Raw genomic sequence first — 20,581 nt, forward strand, 5'->3', positions numbered from 1 at the left:
TATGGCTGCCTGGTAGCTCTAGCTGTTGGCTCGAGCTAGAGACCTGACATCCTAAAATGGGCCCTTCACAGTTTGCATAGGATGCTCAGTATCATTATTATTAATCATTGCTGTACTCTCCTCTCTCAAGTTAAAGAAATTAGATGTCCTTAATTACATGAACGTGGGTAGCCTAGTACGTGCATACGTGAATAGCGTATATGCTGCACAGAGCCATGTGAAGACAAATAGGCTGGAAGCTGCTCTGCAACCAAACGAAAAGCACTACAAAGAGTTGTGTGTTCTGTCAGTCATTGCACTACAACTCTTTTTTTTTTTTTTTTTTTTCTCCACACACACACACACACACACACCATACTATTCATTTATTATTTATTTTTAATATTATTTCTCTTATACACGTATAATGAGTCAATCTTGAATCTTAAACACTTGCTGTCAAATCCATGCCAAAACGCAAGCGAGAATCTTTCACCTCTGTGAAGTAAGCACCCCATAGGTCTATAATGAAAATATGAATAAAAATATTTTGATTCTTATGTGCATCGTGAGTGCACATTTGTGTAGGCAAAATAAAAATGTGTACAAAATCTAACATAGGCATCAGTTGTTGTTCAGTTGTTGGCATCGAATGACCCTGTCTGTTGCATTTGTTTCCATTAGCAAGCTGTTCGTAAAAAGTTTTTATATAGACCCTTTCAACAAGGTAAACAAAAACAATGCTTGAACATTCTATTTGGGCCCCAATCTTCTTCCTCTGCATTAAGATAACATATGGAATGTTAAAGAGGAAGTCTTGTGGGGCCAACTATGATGCTGATAATGGAACTCTCCTGAAAGGGTCCATATATATGAATGGCATGAACCAATGAGACATAGCCTACAATGCAAGATTTCAGATAAGGTAGGTCCTCTCTATCTCTTTAACAAAGATGCTCAGTATCAGACAATTTGCCATGGTGCACATTGGCTAATACATATATGTCTAATATAAGCACATCACAGTCCACTGTCTATGTAGTCAGTTGTCACATATCTGCAATTTGCATAATGTAAATTGTGATAGTTTCCTATCTTTTCTATTCTTTTCCATGGCTAATCTTGTGAATTGGACTCGAGGCATATGACTCGAGGAATCAATTTTGGCGTTGCATTGTGGGTACTGTGCCGGGTCGTTTCGCTTGTTGTAGTTGGCTTGTTGTGTATGAGATTGTGATGGTGGATGTGAGGAAAAGGAGCTGCTGTGTTACAAACAACAGGTATTTCTCGTGTGTTTTCAGCATCTTCTCTTTCCATACTAAGTGTAAACCACCACTGGCTTGTTTTGTTTCTGTGCAAGTAGCCTATCATACTAGTAATGCAGCAGGGTAGCAAGGTCTCTAGATCTATCTATCTAACGTTAGCACTAACGTCAACCAGTTAGCATCTAGCAAGGGATTGACTGTCGTGCAGTTAGTGGTTTGGTTGTCTGAAGGCCTCACGGTACGAATGTAATACGATTAAATTGAAGACAGACAGATCGATTTGTCTTGATCAGTTTAGAATCTAATATGTTGTGTGTATTTGACAACATGCTACCTAAAGCAATGCTAACGAATTGTGTTTATCTAGTTTAGCAAGGGAGCTATGGGAAAGTTAGCCTGCTCGGTGAGGTGGTTTAACTTCATATTAGGAGTAATAGCTATGGCCAGCTTGCCAGTCGCCCTGTTGATTAACGTTAGCTTGAATATAACTAGTGTTGGTTGCCGTTTGTTGAAATGTCAGAGTATTTTGCATTCCAAAGGGCATAACGTTATTGCTACCTCTTGATTTGGCAAGCGACACGTCAACGCTGAACGCACCTAGGATAACTGGTTTGGAAAGGGCTTGAACGGTAGTAGGATCAGCTAACGTTAGCATGCTATCTCAGTCTCACTAATGTATCAGAGATGCATTAAAAAGCCACGCTCTGCGTTTGTTTTCATGTTATGCCCAACTAAGGAACGTAACTAATTTGTTTGGTTTAATCACGGGTAAAATCACACTAACGTTAAGACAAAAGCAGTCCATACATGACTGAAAACACCTCTGAAATGCCGGTATTACATACATTATTAGTACTTCTGACTTCATGACTTTTCGACTCCATTTAGGGGACCTTCGAATTGTTGCAGCTGACCTTTTTAGCCTTTTTTCAATGATCAGACAATACAGTCTGTTATTGTTACTGCATCACATCCTGCTGCTTATCATTTGCTTGTAAACCTCAGTTGTTTCGATTTGAATAATTTCCTGGATATTCAGGTTCAACAATATGTTTTGCATTGAATCGACAGTCTCTTTTAAGTTTGTGGTGTGTATCAATTTTTGACTTGCCCTGTGTGTTCTGGCGTGTGCCAACTCACCAACACAATAAGACCATTTCATAGTTCAGAGGGGTATTCCAAGTACGTGGTTTAGTGACAAACCTGCGTAAGTTAACTCAGAGTAAGTGGTAAACCTCCTACAACAAGAGCCCTATGGGATTGTTTTGTAAGGAGAAGCATGCAGCTCTTCTATTAGGAGGTTTATCCCTTTACCCCTTATACTGAGTTAACTTACTCAGGTTTGTCACTAAACTACGTACTTGGAATACCCCCCTGGGTGAAACTTGTCTTTGAGCAGTGTTGTTTGCCTTTTGTGTGCCTCTTCAGCTAGCCTCCTGAAAGAGGAGCCCCAATGCCATGGCGTCCAGCCACGGCTCCTCTCCAGTGCCTCACTCAAGCAAAGGCAGCAGTGATGGGTTTTACCGGAAGGGTCCAGAACCCTCATCTAGACACTACCGATCTGTCTGCTCCTTGCCTGATGTCTGCCCCAAAGAGCCCACAGGTAAGAGTGCAGCAGCAGCTCGTAGGCAACCTCAGAAAGCCTACGGTTTGGCTCCTCTTAACTTGAGAAATGTACTGGTTAAGGCTGACTGGTGCACTGCCCAGTGCAATCCTGTAAAGGTAAAAAGGTTGCAAATGCAAATGCATTCTTTATTTCTCAGGCTTAAATTGCCCTCTCATGTATTGTGTTGAGTTGAGAAATAGTTCAGCCCTAGAATGGAAAGTTAGGCTTCTAATAATAGTAATATTCACAACCATGAATAAATGTTGCCCATAGATGGGGATTTGTAACTCTTTGGCCTCCTTTGGTCCAGTGTGTTCAGCAAGGGCAAAGTTCTTCTGTCTTGACAGGATGGTATTTTCCCTTTGAAAGATTAATTAAAGGGCTGCTTTTGGTATTGTTGCTGCTGTTGGTGGGTATAGGTGCGATAGTGATGCTTGATAGTCCTGGTGATGTTCATGATGATACTAGAGGTGATGGTGCTTGTATAGTGTGGGGAAGATTGTTATCTGTAATTATTTAGCTTTGAATATCAGCCTACTTGTGTATATTTCATTATAATAAGCTGCTCTGGTATGACCTCACGTGTTTCCCCCAAAATGTTACGGTGTTGTACATATTCCAGCAGAAAGAGGAAGTTGGTGCTCATTTTTTGCCACTTAAGCAAATGTGGTGGATCTCCTGCTTGTTTTGCTGAAGTAGGTCTTGCTTGCTCATCAAGCAAGCAGAATGCAGTAGTAGGCCTTCTGCTTGAGTGAGCATGCAGCATGCAGCGTGTTTTCATTGAGAAATGTGAATGCCGCTCTGTCTTCCAGGGGAGGCCCGTGGGCTCTGTGACGGCCCGTCTGTGGTGGCCGATCAGCACCGCTGGACCATCTACAGTTCAAAGGTTAATCTACCGGCTGCGTTAAATGACCCTCGTCTGGCCAAGAGAGAGTCGGACTTCTTCACCAAAACCTGGGGTCTTGATTTTGTGGAAACTGAAGTCATGCCCTCTTTCTACCTCCCCAACATCACAAAGGAGCACTTCACTCCATACCTGCAGGAGACGGCTCAGGTAACGTCCAAGCCCGTCCCTCCAACTTCAATTATTCAGCGTCTCTGACAGTCACTGTTAGCCGTAGTTCACTATGGCAAAATGTTGCATTGTTAATAAAAAGAATTGTGAGATTATTTCATATTGAGAGAAATGGAAATGTGTATTTGTGTGTTTAAAAATAATTATTTGTTCCATATCAGAAAGAGAAAATCCATGAGCGTTGTAAAGCCATCTGTCCCAACAAGGACGACCCTGACTCTGTCTCCAGTATAACACATAACCATGGTGAGAACCCTGACTCTGTCTCCAGTATAACACATAACCATGGTAATAACCCTGACTCTGTCTCCAGTATAACACATAACCATGGTAAGAATACTTGACTTGCACCCTCCCATACACAAACCCATGTACTCTCTGCAATCTTACTGTGATCCCACCTTGACTTACCTGACAGACCAGCTTGTACTACATAGCCATGCTTTTACATGCTTTATGCTACATGAATGATGTTTTAGCATTTTCTGTGCAGTAATGACTGATCCTCCTCTAATCAGACATCTGTGTTTCTCTCCACAGAAAAGGCCAGAGAAGAACTGGAGCAGGTGCCTAAGGTGAGGGTCGCATGTCTTCTCTACTCTCTACTTTTTGAGAGGCCGTCCTTTAATCTCTCTCTCTGTCTCATGTCCTTTACTTCTTCAGCTTTTAACCACTTCTTGTTTAACAGATCTTCATGAAGCCAGATTTTGCGTTGAATGACCCTGTGACTTTCAATGCCGTTTTACCGTGGTCACACTTCAGCGTTGCCAGTGGGAAGAATCGGGATGGGGCATCGTCCCGGTTACTGCAAGAAAAGGTGAGTGCTCATGCACACATGCAGCTGTGCCGTTTGTAGTGGTGTTCATTTCATGGAAGAGATCTGAGGATTAACATACAAGGCCAAACACAACACGGCTTTCTAAGTGTCATTTGTGTTTTTAACAAATGGTTATGAATGAGTCATAGAAGTCATAAGTTCTATAACTATATTTATATGCTCCAAAATAATATGTTAATAATGACAGTCCTAGACTATAAACAGTTGCATTTGTAATATGTCATGGTTTGTTGGGTTTCACTGAAGAAACTGATTCATCGCTCTCCTTTCCCCGTGCACCTCATAACCTCACGCCTCTTTACATTCCTCTCCCTTATTCCAGCTGAGTCACTACCTGGATGTGGTGGAAGTTTGCATCGCTCGGCAAATCTCCCTGCGCTCGGAGGCATTCTTCCACGCCATGTCCTCCCAACACGAGCTGCAGGACCGGCTGCAGGAGACGGCGCACGCGGTGTCCACTCTGCGCGGCCGCATGGCCTCCATGGAGCGGGTGATGTGCGAGGGCCCGCTGAAGGCCCTGCAGCAGACGCTCACGCGCAGCAACTGCGTGCGCCTGCACGACAAGCTGAAGCTGATGGCGGCCGTGCACCAGACCCAGCCCACCGTGCAGCTGCTGCTCTCCACCTCCGAGTTTGTGGGAGCGCTGGAGCTCATCGCCACCACCAAGGAGGTGCTGCAGCAGGAGCTACAGGGCATACACAGCTTCAGGTGGATAAAACGCCCACGCACACCTGTCTAATGTATAGCTCAGAGTAATAGTGTACAGCACACGTGTCTAATGTATAGCTCAGAGTAATAGTGTACAGCACACGTGTCTAATGTATAGCTCAGAGTAATATTATTAGTATACAGTTCATGGATGCCTACACCTATACCTGCCTAGGATTCATCCACACACACACCAATTAGATGTGTCTTTTTCCATTCATATGAAGCCTCAGATAGCTCTTTGTGTTGTTATAGATCTGTTGTTGTCACCTTAATTAAGTACTGCTCAATCCAGCCGCTGCACTGTATGTGATTGTGAACTGAATAGAAGGGTCTAGTTCTACAAGGTAGAATAGCTCCATACTTCCTGTTCTCCACTTCCTCTTCAGGCACCTGGGCTCTCAGCTGTGTGAGATGGAGCGTCTCATTGATAAGATGATGGTGGCAGACTTCACCACCTACGCCAAGAGTGATCTGAACCGCCCTTTTGAGGAGGACAGTCAGGTTCTGGAGAAGGTACGAGGCCCCACAAGATGCACAGTCTATTCTACCAATGCTCATAGTTACTCTGACACAGTCTATTCTACCAATCCTCATGCAAAGATCATGTCAAAAGTGTGAATTAGGTTTGCATGTGTGGAGCTAGTACTCTATTGAGGAAATTGTGTGTCCTCTGTGGGTTGATTCTCGTATGTGGTTTGGTTAGGTTGGTCAGACCAGTGCGCAAGGTTGGTTTTTGGCATCTCTGAAAAACCACAACAATGCAAGGGGAAAGGTTTGTGTGAGTGTTTCATGCTGAGGTAGACCAATGAAGAACTAATTAACCCCTCATTGGAAACAATAGCTCAGAGGGCATTATTGGTAATGAGGAAAATGGTCTGTTGGTAATTCTAAATCATCATAATCGTGGCCTGTAATTCTGTTCCTCACTAGCCACAATAACATGGACACTTTTAATCCCATTAGAAAAGGAATAACCGCTCAATGGGAATACAAATTCTCTTAAACACTTGAATTGAGGGCAGCCGTGGCCTACTGGTTAGCGCTTCGGACTTGTAACCGAAGGGTTGCCGGTTCAAACCCTGACCAGTAGGCACGGCTGAAGTGCCCTTGAGCAAGGCACCTAACCCCTCACTGCTCCCCGAGCGCCGCTGTTGTTGCAGGCAGCTCACTGCGCCGGGATTAGTGTGTGCTTCACCTCACTGTGTGTTCACTGTGTGCTGAGTGTGTTTCACTAATTCACGGATTGGGATAAATGCAGAGACCAAATTTCCCTCACGGGATCAAAAGAGTATATATACTTATACTATATATTATCGGAATAAAAATGCCTGCTCCAGAATTCTAATCGGAATGGGTCAGACTGTCATGCCTACTGTAGTGTGTGGAAGTCTGACAAATAATAAGCACCATGATTGGGGAGGAGTGAGTAACTTGGTACACTTGGAAATGAATCCAAGGACTTTTTACAGATTTATATTGATTTTCCAACAACACAAAATCAATTTTGCACGATTCCTATCATCATTTAATCAATTTAAGTTCCTGTATTTACAGTTCTCTGTACAGTTGTGATGTCTAGTTGAATGTACTGAGTGTGGTCAGTGCAGTTGCATACAGATTCCAGGTCAGTCTGACGTGTGCTTCCCTACAGGACCGCCTGCAGTCTCTGGTCTTTGGGCTGCTCAGGCAAAGGAAGCTGGACTTCCTGGACATCTACAGTGATGAGATCATTCAGGCGGCCAAGGGAATAGTCCGACAGGTATGTTCAGTCGTGTGGCAGCGTGGAATGCTCAGAATGAGGAAGAGCAGTTTCGCAGAATGAATACAAAAAAAAGTATTGTGAATGAAATGCTCTCTGATCACCTCTGTTGCCCTCCAATTGTAGTGTGTCCTCCGCACCGTGTCTCAGATTGATGAGATCGACACAGACGTGGTCATGAAGTGAGTATGGACTCCTGGTCCAGAAAAGGGTTCTTCTTTATATTAGATTAGATTCAACTTGATTGTCATTGTGTAGAGTACAAGCACAAAGACAATGAAATGCAGTTATGTAGATGTAATCTAAGTGTCTGTGTGTGTGTGTTGTGTGTTGTGTGTGTTGTGTGTGTGTGTGTGTGTGTGCTACAGATGGATGTAACACTGGCCATAAAGACTTTGTGTACTTCCTTATACTTTACTATACACTTTGTACTTTGCACCTCATTATAAACGTTGTGTGCTTCTTTGTACTGTTTGATGCACTTGGTGTAACTGTTGTATGAATAGAAGATACTTGCCAACCTCAGTATTTCAAGTGTCATCATAGAATGGTAAGAATGGTATAGCAAGGAACTGGTATTTCCACATTTGCGTATTATTTGTATGTACACTGATGTTTGGATTCATTTAATTCAGGATCTAGGATGTCTGTACATGTAGTCATGTGTTAGTTGATGACCACCTTCGTTTTGGAAGATGTTTAGATGATGTTGAATGTCCTGTGTGGCCCACAGGCTGCCAGACCAGATGCGGCTGATGGCGTTCTGCCAGTGGTTTGAGCTGCTGCAGGATATATTTGAGCACTTCATTCTCTTCCTCAAGAGGATCAAGGTAATGGCCTAGATGAGCATGTTTCCACAACTGTCTTTTTGCACTTCTGCATGCAACAGCATGGCAGTGTGTGAAACAGGGAGCGGGTCTTCACCTGTAGCGTATTTGTCTCCTCTGGTGTCCTCCTCTGTGCCGGCGATGCTGTAGGCCACTCTAAGCGTGGTCAGGGCGGTGGTCCTGGAGGTGCTGGACAGCAGCCAGCGGAGCCGGCAGATGGCCGAAGGGCGAGAGCGGGCTGGGGCGGGTGGAGGAGGAGGAGGAGGAGACCAAGGTGAGGAGGAGGAGCCTCTGGATGGCAATCTGCGGGTGGGGTCGGAGCTGGCCTACCTTACCCACGAGGGCCTCTTCATCAGCGACGCCATGAATGAGGCAGAGCAGCAGCAGCAGCAGCAGCAGCAGCCAGAGGTGCGCAGCACCACCACGCAGGCCCTGATGCAGGCGCGCAGGGACGTGTGTGGGAGCGACTCCGCCTCGGCCACCACTGAATCCTCCTCAAGCAGAGAGCACACGTCCAACACTACGTCCACCCTGCCAGGAGTGCTTGCCACTGGCCTGTGAGTCACATCTACCTGCACTTTGAATGCTGTTATGCTGTTACACTGTTAATTCATTGGATAGACTTATTTGACTTACAGGTCATGTTTTGGCACAAATATTATTGTTAAAAACTCTGCTCAGTTGAGCTAATGTTGATTCACTACTCATTGGTCTGGGCTGTTGCCCCGTGCAGGTGTCTCAATGGTGTCATTTGGAGGGTGGATGCTGCTATGATTTAGAGATTCATATGATGCATAAGATTCACGTGAATGTAGCTGCAGCGGGTTTGTCTTTTTGGGTGTCGTGTCATGCACCTCTCATCTCTACTCAGCAGCAGTGAAGACGTGATGCCCTCAGATCTTGAGCTGGGTCGCGTGGCCAACAACGTCCAGGAGCTGTTGTATACTGCCTCGGACGTCAGCCATGACCGCTGTGTCAAGGTTCTTATCACCAGAGCCAAGGTACATCCCGCAGGGCAGGCTCAGTTAGCTCAGAACACAGTGGTTGGGTGGAATGGCCTGTTTTGCAAGACTTATTTGTGTCTTCGTGCGCCGTGTCTGTCTCTGCCTCTCAGGATGGTTCCCTGGAACGGCTGAGCTCGGCGGAGTTTGTGCGCCTGTCCCAGGCGGTGGAGGCCTTCGTGAAGGACACGGAGGAGCTGTGCGGCCGCCGCAGCGTCTCCCTCCGAGGGGCCCTGCAGAGCCAGGCCAACCGCTTCGTCCACCGCTTCCACGAGGAGCGCAAGACCAAGCTCAGGTTCGAGCACAAAACACACTCCCAAAAGCAGGTGAAGAAATAGTTGTCCATGTTCTGGTGTCCTGACTGGTCTCTTTCTCTGACCTGTTGCTCTCTTAGTTTGCTGCTGGACAATGAGCGCTGGAAGCAGGCAGAGGTACCTGCAGAGTTTCAGGACCTGGTCAACTCCATTGCTGATGGAAGGATCACGTTACCTGACCGTAAACCCTCAGGTACAGCTCTCACACTTCACATGTGTCAGGGCTTAAAATTCATTTTTCAAAATGGGGGGGAATTCCCCCCTTAGGTTATTCATGTAGGGGGGATTTACACAATTTGGGGGGGGGGGATCGATTCTGACACCAAGTCAAGAATTGCGATTTCAATACTTTGATACTTTTTTTAAAAAAGTGTTTGATTTTGGGGCCCCCACCACCCTGACGTCATCAGTAATATATACTGTAGTGGGATCATTCACAACAGTGGACATCCTAGATTCTGCTTGACTCTCTCCACACACACAAACACACACTGAAAATGATAGCTTATGTGATATGTTTCTATCATATATTTTTGAATTCATATAGAGTGTATTTATTTAATAATGCATTTTTTAAAGTATAGCATTTTACTAGTAATTACTAGTAGCTAAACATATTTAGTAATTTGAATGCCTCATATTGACGTTTAACCTATAACACTTAGGCATATATTTAATGTGGTGTGTAGGTCCAATTGAGTGCACATTGGTGATGAGTAGGTGTAATTGAGTGCCTGTCACTTTAAGAAAATACCTGAGAGTAATTCTATGGAGTAATTAGCCCCCCTTCAACCTGACGGTTTTAGGCTGTAGTCGCTAGTGAATAAAAGTTGTGCATAGTGCGGTATGTGTATGCATGTGTATGTTTTCTATGTCATTAGATACAATAAATGTTCAAAAAACTAACATGTCGAAGACAATCTTTCTGGGATCAAGTGTTGACGTGACCTGAGCTAGCAGGATAGTTACCAAGGAGCTCTTTCCAGATGCAAAAGTTTGCCATGGTAGCGTAGCCTATTTGCGTAAGCGCAAAGTGGTTCTCTCTCTCTCTCTCTCTCTCTCTCTCTCTCCCCGTGTGTGTGTGCGTGCGTCTGCATGAGGCTATGTTCAATTCAACTCGGTAGTTGATCAGTCCGGTCAATAGCACCGCATTCACGCCACTTAATGATTAGGCTATATTAACGTCATCAGACAGGCTGTAAAAGTGTATGCGGGAATTTCTCGCATTATGATGGCTAGAGTTACGGGACTTGAACAAATTATGCGCAATACCCGCAATCCCGCAGTGAAATTTAAGCCCTGTGTGTCCCTTCATATGTTGTACACAAGCCCCCTAAAATAGCTTCCTCCAGCAGGCCCATTTAACCCTCAGTTCCTGTCTCCACTCCAGGCACCGAAGAGCGAAAACCAAGTGATTACTTAACCGTAGATGGACAAAGATATGCTGTTGTTGGGTATGCTGTATATACTGAGCACCATCTTTCTCAAAACCCATCTAAAAGAGAGTGTGTGTGGATCCACTCCATATTATACAGGGGAAAAGCCCAAGTCAACTAAACTAATGTTTTTGCTGTTTAGCACTGTACTGCTGCTAATCCGGATCTTTCTGGAGTATTGCCAGTGTGTGAACGACATCCCCTCCATTGCCACAGATATGCTGACTCGCCTCTCAGATTTACTTAAGGTAAGACCGGGATTCTAAGCCATGCTTGTTCCTCACTCTCCCCGACTTGTCATTTGAATGATTTATTATATTGATGTTTTCAAAGAACTATCAATTAATTCAATTAAACAGTCAATAAATCGGTGAAGGGTAGTGGCAGTGTATCCGTAAAAATTATATCTATAGTTCATTTTGTGATGGCATGTTTAAGTTGGTAATGCTTTTCAAACATGAGAAACTGAGTTCCTTCTTTGTTTCTCTGCATGTGGTAACAGCACTTCAACTCACGGAGCTGTCAGCTTGTGCTAGGAGCCGGAGCGCTGCAGGTTGTTGGACTGAAGACAATCACTACAAAGAACCTGGGTACGCCTATAGTCTCATGGAGCCACACATGATGCTAGAATGTTTTTCAACCCCTTAGGGATTTCTGAAAATCTCATCTGAAATGTGACATACAAATTGATACGAACAGTAGAAGTCAATGGAATTACTACAACTTAATGATCCAACATTACAGTTTTTTTCAATCGCTAACAAGCGCGTACCCATACTTCAGCTACTTTTTCTAAACTCTTAACACAGACTCACACCTACAAAACATAATTGGCCAAATGGATCATTTTCTTCACAAAAACACATTTTGTTAAATATATACTAAATCTTCATTTCAAAACAGAACACATCTTTTTCTGCACACACTAACTTTACCAAAACACTAGAAATCTGACTCAAAATGAAATTATTCTGTCAAAGAATAACACTTGTTTTCACTTCACAAGGTACATGCAGTCAATCAAAGTACACTAGTGGGGTATACTACGAAGCATGTTAGACATATCTAGGCTATGTAGACATATTGAGACTTGACAAAGCCTTGACTCGGGGGTATACGTTGATACTACGATAGTGATACTACGATAGCAGTTATGTGATATATTTGTCAAACTAGGCTTTCAGCTCAGATCTGTGCACGTTCTCGGTGTTGTGATGACGTTGGCCAATCGTGAAACATGCAGACGCACAAGACTGCCTCTATTTAAAAATAATTACTTCCGCATTTATGAGCGATAGTGTAATCTACACTGCGGTCATTTTTTGTGTCTAACCTATAACATCAAATAAATCGTCATCAGTTGTTGTATGGTATGCACGTTCATAGTGGGATATTTGCACGCACAGCACTATTAAAGCGCATTCGAGATCCAAAATGTTAGTAGAGGCGGAGCTCCACCTGTATGATATATGACAGAATCCTACACGTGGGATAACTTCGTTTTTTCAAAACAATTGATTGGTCAGTGAGCGGTAGATTACACGATTTGAGCTATAACTTAGCACATAACCTCCTCCCGACCAGATTTGGTTGACAGCATAAGATACCATGGTGATATAGCGACACTAAAACAGATCCACTTTCGTATCACAACTAGGGTTGCAAAATTCCAGGAATTTTCAAAGTTGGAAACTTTCCATAGGAATTAACGGGAATATACGGAAATTAACGGGAATAAACAGGAATTAACAGGAATAAACTGGGAATTTTTAATCTGGCAAGTTAGTCTATAACAGGGAACTTAAATGCAGTGGACAAAACCCCATCTTGCAGCATAATATTAGTTAAAACAACCTGATTTAATGCAATTTCAGTCAAATTTCTACCCTGCACATACGTCAATCCCATGCACACAGCAATCAGCATAGGCTACTAGACATAAAGGAAACCTATGGTGCGTTCATCTTGTGTGGGAATAACTGTGAAACTGGGGGAAGTTTGCAAACAGATTTGCCCAGTTATGGGCTTGTCGTCACTTTTGTCCTCATTCAAATGGGTGTACGTCATTTTGCATAAACTGTAATGGGACGATTAATCTGTCTGATTAAGCTTGACAATTTATATATCACTTACATAATCTATAAGGTTTAGTTAGGGTGGTATGTTGTGTCATTATATTTGTGTCATTATTATTTGTTGTACCATTTTCTGGGATTCTAACTTAACAAACTGATAGTCAGTCAATGTTCCAACCAATTGGATTTTGTTGTTGAGTGGCGTGGTGTATCTTGGGCAGTTCAGTGGTTTCAGTGTTGCTATTTTAGCACGCTAGTAAACCATAGGCAGAGAATGGGATTTTCCGCTAGCATGGTAGCTAGCTTTGTATGCTAAGCTAAGGGAAAATACGAACAAACAAATCATATTGCTTATTACGAAACAAAATTTTAATGTCTGTATATGAAACAGTAGGAATTACCAAAAATTCCCAGTTAATTCCTGTGAATTCCCATTAATTCCCATAATTTCCTTTAATTCCATGAAAGTTTCCAATTTGGAATATTTCCAAAATTCCCCAGCTTAACTTCCCATGGAAAGTTTCCGGAAATTTTCCGCCCCTTCGCAACCCTAATCACAGCATACCCTGGCTTTGAGCGCAACATACCTCGCTAACCCACTAATCGAGATTCGTAGTATACCCCACAGGTTTCAAAATACTGGCTATTGTTGACATTACAAAAACTGCATAGACTTATGTTTCAGTTTTACAGGTATTTGCATGCAAAACATGCTCTATCCACAGTTTTTACACTAAATTTCTCGGTTGGGAACTGTATGTCCACATGTAATGTTGATCAAAAATCTGATTCAAAAGCATTCTAGTAAAAAGCAAATCAGTTTTTCCCTTTACTGTTTACTACAGGAGGTACAATATAAGTATATAAGTATAAGTGTATATATACTCTTTTGATCCTGTGAGGGAAATTTGGTCTCTGCATTTAACCCAATCCGTGAATTAGTGAAACACAGCACACAGTGAGGTGAAGCACACACTAATCCCGCGCGCAGTGAGCTGCCTGCAACAACAGCGGCGCTTGGGGAGCAGTGAGGGGTTAGGTGCCTTGCTCAAGGGCACTTCAGCCGTTCCTACGGCGTAAATATAAATACTGTTTACAGTATGATAGAACAGAAAAAGTTGCTTAGAGTGAACAAAATATCCATGAAACACACAAGAGCATTCTGAACAAAAAACAACAGCAAAAAGCCCAGTTTTTTTTAACTAAAAAAAAACACAAAATTACTGTTTCTAATCTCTGCGATCTTCAGGGTTAGGCCACATGTTTTCATCAACATCGCATCTGATATTATCCAAGGAGCAGAAGCAGAGGTTTTTATAGTGTATCTAAGGTTTGGAATATTGTGTTTGCTATTGTGGGATGTTGTGTGTTAACATTCGTAAATACTACAAAAACAATCCATAGTTTTGTTGGGAGGTATAGCTTGTCTGTTGTCTGAAAATGTAAGCATTGTGGAAATGTGTTCACTGACTGCATATTGTGTGAAAATGGTATGGCCACAAAAATCTGATGCTGTGCTAATTGTGTAAAGAGTTTTGAAAATGTGACAACTCGTTAGGCAAAAGCTTGTTAGCGACTGAAAAAAACTGTAAATGGCCTTAGTGTGAATTTTCTTATATAATTGAACCAATCCTACTTGTTTGAACCTAACTAGGTCTTAACTGTTTATGGTTATGGTTATGGTTATGGGATTTGGCAGACACTTTTGTCCAAAGCAACTTACAAATACAAAACAATATACCGTAATACTATAATACTTATTTAACAGAGAACAATTTAAGATGTTGGTCAGACTATATTTAGGAGAATAGGAATAATAAACAATGCCAATTCAATCAAATGTACATGGAAGCTCGGCATACTAGCAGCAGCAGTGTGACAAGATCATCTTTATCTCTTCTCTTCTCTCTTCTGTACACAGCCCTGGTGTCACGCTGTCTGCAGCTTGTGGTTCATTACATTCCCATAATCAGGGCCCATTTTGAGACCAAGCTGCAGCCAAAACAGTACAGTGTCCTCAGGCACTTTGACCACATCACAAAGGTAAGCTTATGTACATACACTCAAGGAGTTGGCTAAATCTACATGCACAGACGAGAAAAACCATTGCAGTTCGATTCTGAATAGTAAATACCTACACAAAATGATGCACTACATTTAATTGAGAATAGTTTTGTTTCAGTATAGTTATGAGTCCGTCTTGTGACATCTGCGCGGTTATGTGTCTTGCCAGTCTGGCACCTTTTGGAGCATTCTCAGAAATAGAGTTTCCAGATATTATAGTTTCTGTCTCGTTGCAGGATTACAATGATCATATAGCTGAAATTTCAGCCAAACTGGTGGCAATCATGGACAGTCTGTTTGAGAAAGTCCTGTCAAAGGTAAGTCTCCCTAGGTAGGAATTCTAATCAGAACATTTGTAATTCTGGTATATTACTTAATTAAATGTGATTTTAATGCAATGTTTACCCTGCTACAGTATGAAGTAAAGGCTCCTATGCCTTCAGCTTGTTTCCGAAACATCTGTAAGCAGATGGCTAAAATGCATGAGGCCATCTCTGATCTACTGCCAGAAGAGCAGACTCAGGTAACCCCAGATATACAATAACAGACTTGGTGTAATTATCAAGTGTTAAATTAGTTTATCAAGTGTTGAGGTAAATGAGCACATATATACATTCATGCTCAAACATCCACTATAGTATGGTATGTACTGATTCCTTGTTGCAGAACACTTAACCTTACTCTTGTAAAAAAACTTGCTTATTAAATAATTTTCTTTGAAAAAAAGGTAGCATTGACCGTAACCCACTTCTCTGTTTGTAGATGCTGTTTCTGAAGATAAATGCCAGCTTTAGAATGCACCTAAAAAGGCAATTGGCCAAACTAGGTGTGATCAACGACGGTGGTCCTCAACATGGGTCAGTTTATTTTTTATCTTCATCCCTCAATAGATGCAGCCCATGATTAGAACATGTTCTACTTTTCACTGTGTTCAGAACAGTTCTCCTCACTTCGCTCTAGCTGCCCATCTAGTGTTAACACTCCGAACTATATGTGCCAAGTCCTGGCTCTGTGGCTCTGGCACTGGAAACAGAGTTGGTCAGATGAGCCAGACACCATCCCAGTTAGTCTAGAGCTGTGTTTCTCAAAGTGTGGTCCGCAAACTACCCCAAGTGGTCCGTGAGCAGACGTGGTAAAATATAATATAAATGAGTTCTTTGCAGTATTGAACCAACTTGTATGTAAATCCAAACAGTTCTGCAACACTGCCCATGTAAGCTATGCCTGACACAGTAAGCAAGGTGCAAAGACAATAAGCAAGGTGGTTCAAGTAGGTGTTTTTTTTAATTTTTTTTATTATTGGTTAAGTGGTCCTTGGTCTGAGAAACGTTTGAGAAACACTGGTCTATAGAAACAACTCTCAGGAGCGTAGAATGGGATGTCATTATGACTGCCGCGCAGCGAAGCGGCGGTCATATGGGTTTAGTCAGATTTTTTTCTTTTTTTTTTTTTCTTTTTCGCATGCCCAAATTTACGTCAAGGATTCCCGGGACACTGAAAGACCGGGGTACACGAAACTTGGTGGGCATGTAACCCCACATGGATAGCATGGAACCATCGTTTTTCGTTTTGATCTGTAGCCCCCCCGCTGGACTGGACCCCCCGAAAGGAGGGTAGGGCAGACACAGTTTTCTGTGAATATCTCGAGAACCGTAGGGTTTAGGAGGACCATTTCTCAAGGGGCCATGTCAACCCATTCCATAACCACTCATTTCATGTATAGCGCCACCTAGTTAAATACAAAAAAGTAAAAATGAGGTGTTGTAATCGCAGGTATCTGTGACCTAACATAGTCAAAACTGCACGAAATTGGAAGTGTAGGATCATTATGACACCCTCTGTATGCACACCAAGTTTTGTGGAATTCTGTTCATGGGGGGCCACACAATAAATTAATTTATGTTACTATACACCAATTGGCCTGTAGGTGGCCGGAGACAGTTTTCTGTTAATATCTCGAGAACCGTAGGGCCTAGGAGGTCCACCTTTTTTATGTATGTTGGTCTTAAGGGGGCATGTCAACCCATCCCATTACCACTTATTTCATGTATAGCGCCACCTAGTTAAAAATTGAAAAGCAAAAAATTAGGTGTTTTCATCACAATATCTCTGGCTGACAAGGTCAAAACTGCACGAAATTAAAAGTGTAGGATCATTATGACACCCTCCGAATGCATGCCAAGTTTTGTGTACTTTCGTTCATGGGGTGCTTTAAAATAATATAATGTATGTGTACATTTAGTGACGTACATCAACATGGATTCCCGGGACACTGAAAGACCGGGGTACACAAAACTTGGTGGGCATGTAACCCCACATGGATAGCATGGAACCGTCGTTTTTCGTTTTGATCTGTAGCCCCCCCGCTGGACTGGACCCCCCGAAAGGAGGGTAGGGCAGACACAGTTCTCTGTGAATATCTTGAGAACTGTAGGGACTAGGGTGAACATTTTTTTCCGTATGTTTGCCTCCAGGGGTCATGTTAACCTATTTCATGTGCACACATGTGCACAAACAGATACACACACACACACACACACACACACACACACACACACACACACACACATTCACAGTAATCATACGTATGACACATACTCACACAGTAGACATATGGACGCTTGCATGCACAGGCACATACGCAGGCACACACACAAGCGCACACACACACACACACATATAACATAAACATGTACGTGCACACATGCACACAATTCAAGAATTTCTCAGAATTATGAACAGGCAAGATGGAGGTGGGGTTGTATAAAATGAATTTTACATGTGAAATCCATGAACTAATCATGTTTTGGTACTTGTTGTCTAGCAGATACCAGTGAGAATTGAGTGTGGATAATGCAATTGAGACAGTTAGAATCATATAGGCCTTTCAGCGTGATTTATTTTTGTGGAAAAAATGTGCTGGACTGGGCGGCGGTCATATTTTGTACCGCTCTGCGGTACATCTAGTTTGATTAGCTGTTAAGTTAACAACAAACCTTCAGTCAAATCGGTTGTGAGATTGCAATTGTTTTTGTAGTGATGAAGTGGCCTTTTCGGAAGAGGATGAAGCCTCTTCTTCCACCTTTATCTCCTCATCTGACGTGTGTCTCTCTCCCCTCTCATCTACAGGCTGGTGGTTGTTGATGTAGCGTTCTACACAGAGAATGTCCAGGTTCTGCGGTCTCTAGAGAGGCTGGACTTGAACATGGCTGCAATCTGGGAGCAGAAGAGGTGATGGCAGCTGAATGGCATAGTAGTGCGATGCTATCCCAACGCTTTCTCTGACAGACACGCCATTTAGCGCCACAAGAAAGGGATATCAAGACTTCTGGCGAGAGGACGGCTGTATGTTTCTGTCTTACCACCCAGCATGTCCGGGATCCCAATGCCCAGTCACTTTCCCGTTTGCCTTTCTCTGGTCCTACCCAGAAGGGTGCATAAGTGGTTGGGGAGAGCCTGGAGTGGTAAGGTTGTTACGTCTTTACGTTGGGAGAAAACAAAATTGAGGAAAAACTTGCATTAATATGTGGGGACCAAACTGGACATTGCTGAAAGGCAGCGTTTCTCTCAGCCTTTTTTCTATTTTGTTCCTTCTTGTTTTGGACAGGGGTCATTTTTCTGAGTGCATACTAGTGCCTCCTTCTGTCACTACATGCACAAGATACAGTATATCTCGCCATTGTGTGCAATGCAATGAGGATAAATAAATGAGGATCGACTCATGTAGAAAAATGTTTGAGATTAAGGAGGAGTTAATCTCAACAATGGTAAAAACATTAAGTATCATTTTATTTCTTGTACATTTTTCTAAGGTTTTAAACTGTGGTTTTTAGCAGATTGGATGTGAAGAGGGGGAAGAAATAATGATCAGGTCAGCTAATTGTCCAGATGGATGCAGACACATGTAGCCTAGATCTCAATGAAATGGAAATCAAGATTCTGTTTAAAATGGGAATATAATGTATACATGTCACATGCCACAGCTTTAACAGAATTCTAATATTTCTGTAAACAGTACAGAGGCGTTCATGGAGGCCATTGTTTAAGTTACTAACTGACCTCTTGGCTCTTGATATGCTTGATTTAAACAAGCACTTGGACAGACCGGTCCAAGATTATCAGTAAAATAAAATAAAAAAAACTCTAAAAGTATATCTTAATATTTAAAAAAATGTATAGAGGACACTCTGTTTGTTTGAGTATGTCTTCATATTTGATAGATGGGATTATGTGTATAGCTTGTTAGTGAAGTATTGTCCTTTTCCCTGGTCAGTCCATATCTATGCACACAGACTACTGACTGCTATGCATGATGGCAAAATGTATTTCCAAGCATTCTCCCCAAACAAATGCATAAACAGCTGCTGTGTAAGGGAATCCAGAAATATGAGAGGAGGAGGATGATAATTGAATTGGAAAGAAGAATGACACTGAAATCTAAACCTCAGACCATCAGAATACCAGAGAAATTTGCTGCCAAATGTCCCTATACAAATATTTGTTTCAATTGCTTACATGCTTGATTATCTTTTCATTCATGATTGAATATTTATTAACCTTGGTCCAAGTATGATGTCCTGTTGTAGTGTTTGACGAGTGATCAAATCTTGGTGTTGGCAAAGAGAGGGTGAGGGGGTGTTAAATTATGGGCAAAGTATTCACAGTGTGTTGGAAAGCACTGCACCAGTCAGAAGCAACAGTGCTGTCGAATTCAAAAGTGCCTATACTTTTGATTTATACCATAGACTTTATCAGACTCTAAAGAGTGCCTAACTGTACCACTCTTCTGTGTGTGTGTGTGTGTGTGTGTGTGTGTGTGTGTGTGTGTGTGTGTGTGTGTGTGTGTGTGTGTGTGTGTGTGTGTGTGAGAGAGAGAGATTGTGTGTGTGCGTGCAAGGGAGTGCATGTGAATTTGCTGTATGTGTATCTTGGCCCCTTCATGGGGGCCAGTGAGGAAGTGCAAGACAAACAAAATCTTAGAGCATGCTTGAGCATTTTTTTTTTTTAAATGTGTTGAATCAAGCGATTTCTTTTTCTTTTCTTTTTTTTTCAATAAAGCCATATGGGACGTTTTATTTGTGTGCTTTTATTCTTATTATTCTACTGTTTTTGTTTTCTGCCATTGTCTTTTTATGTGTATTGTGTGATTGTGTGGCAAGGCAAAGTAGTGCCCTCCATATTGGCACCCCAATATGAGTAAAAGCATTTTTTGATGCATTACCTAAATATTGAAAAATATGACAAATCCAACCTTAAGAGGTTCAAAGGGTTATTTATTTTGAATAAAAGTAATCTTTCATTAAGAAATAATTATTTTTTTTAAATGAAATTTCATGTTTTTGAGTATTGGCCACAATATCTGTACATTTTCTGTACCAATGCACAGATTTGTGTTGATATGATTTTTGTTTATAGATATATGGTTTAGCCTATAGATAGAATGACATGAAAACGGGTAACAGTCCTTTTACACATTATTGAAAAAAGAAAACACCACCCCATACCAAATTTTATAGAATGGCAGGAACTGATTTCACCGCTGTGTGCCTTTGCATCCCCCATGTTGCTACGGCCCTATAGTATGCTATGTAAACACTGGAATCTAAGAACTCTTTTCTGTTATATGGACTT

At 42.2% G+C, this 20,581-nt stretch overlaps 1 protein-coding gene across 4 annotated transcripts; it reads left to right on the forward strand.

The window, feature by feature from the left end:
* The first annotated feature begins 1,172 nt into the window (after positions 1 to 1,172).
* vps54 (VPS54 subunit of GARP complex) lies at positions 1,173 to 20,023 on the forward strand. Of its 4 annotated transcripts, none has more exons than XM_042105553.1 (24): positions 1,173 to 1,259; positions 2,673 to 2,847; positions 3,663 to 3,904; positions 4,087 to 4,171; positions 4,466 to 4,500; positions 4,614 to 4,742; positions 5,086 to 5,471; positions 5,861 to 5,987; positions 6,178 to 6,246; positions 7,126 to 7,233; positions 7,360 to 7,415; positions 7,967 to 8,063; positions 8,211 to 8,617; positions 8,932 to 9,061; positions 9,175 to 9,356; positions 9,456 to 9,568; positions 10,766 to 10,829; positions 10,954 to 11,059; positions 11,314 to 11,401; positions 14,808 to 14,929; positions 15,187 to 15,267; positions 15,366 to 15,473; positions 15,713 to 15,807; positions 18,080 to 20,023. In XM_042105553.1, the coding sequence occupies exons 2-24, from the start codon at positions 2,703 to 2,705 to the stop codon at positions 18,183 to 18,185; spliced, it is 3,081 nt and encodes a 1,026-aa protein (XP_041961487.1). In that variant the 5' UTR covers positions 1,173 to 1,259; positions 2,673 to 2,702; the 3' UTR covers positions 18,186 to 20,023. The 4 variants fall into 4 exon arrangements, with proteins under 4 accessions (XP_041961487.1, XP_041961488.1, XP_041961489.1 ...); XM_042105554.1 differs by having other exon boundaries at positions 8,935 to 9,061; XM_042105555.1 differs by lacking the exon at positions 6,178 to 6,246.
* The last annotated feature ends 558 nt before the right edge of the window (positions 20,024 to 20,581 follow it).

The sequence above is a fragment of the Alosa sapidissima genome, chromosome 9 (assembly GCF_018492685.1).
Source record: "Alosa sapidissima isolate fAloSap1 chromosome 9, fAloSap1.pri, whole genome shotgun sequence".
Classification (NCBI taxonomy): Eukaryota; Metazoa; Chordata; class Actinopteri; order Clupeiformes; family Clupeidae; genus Alosa; species Alosa sapidissima.

Coding starts and splice junctions, on each gene's coding strand:
- vps54 (XM_042105553.1), top strand. CDS start 2,703: ATGGCGTCCAGCCACGGCTCCTCTCCAGTGCCTCACTCAAGCAAAGGC. Junction 5,472..5,860: donor CAGGGCATACACAGCTTCAG/GTGGATAAAACG, acceptor CTTCCTCTTCAG/GCACCTGGGCTCTCAGCTGT. Junction 11,402..14,807: donor AATCACTACAAAGAACCTGG/GTACGCCTATAG, acceptor TTCTGTACACAG/CCCTGGTGTCACGCTGTCTG.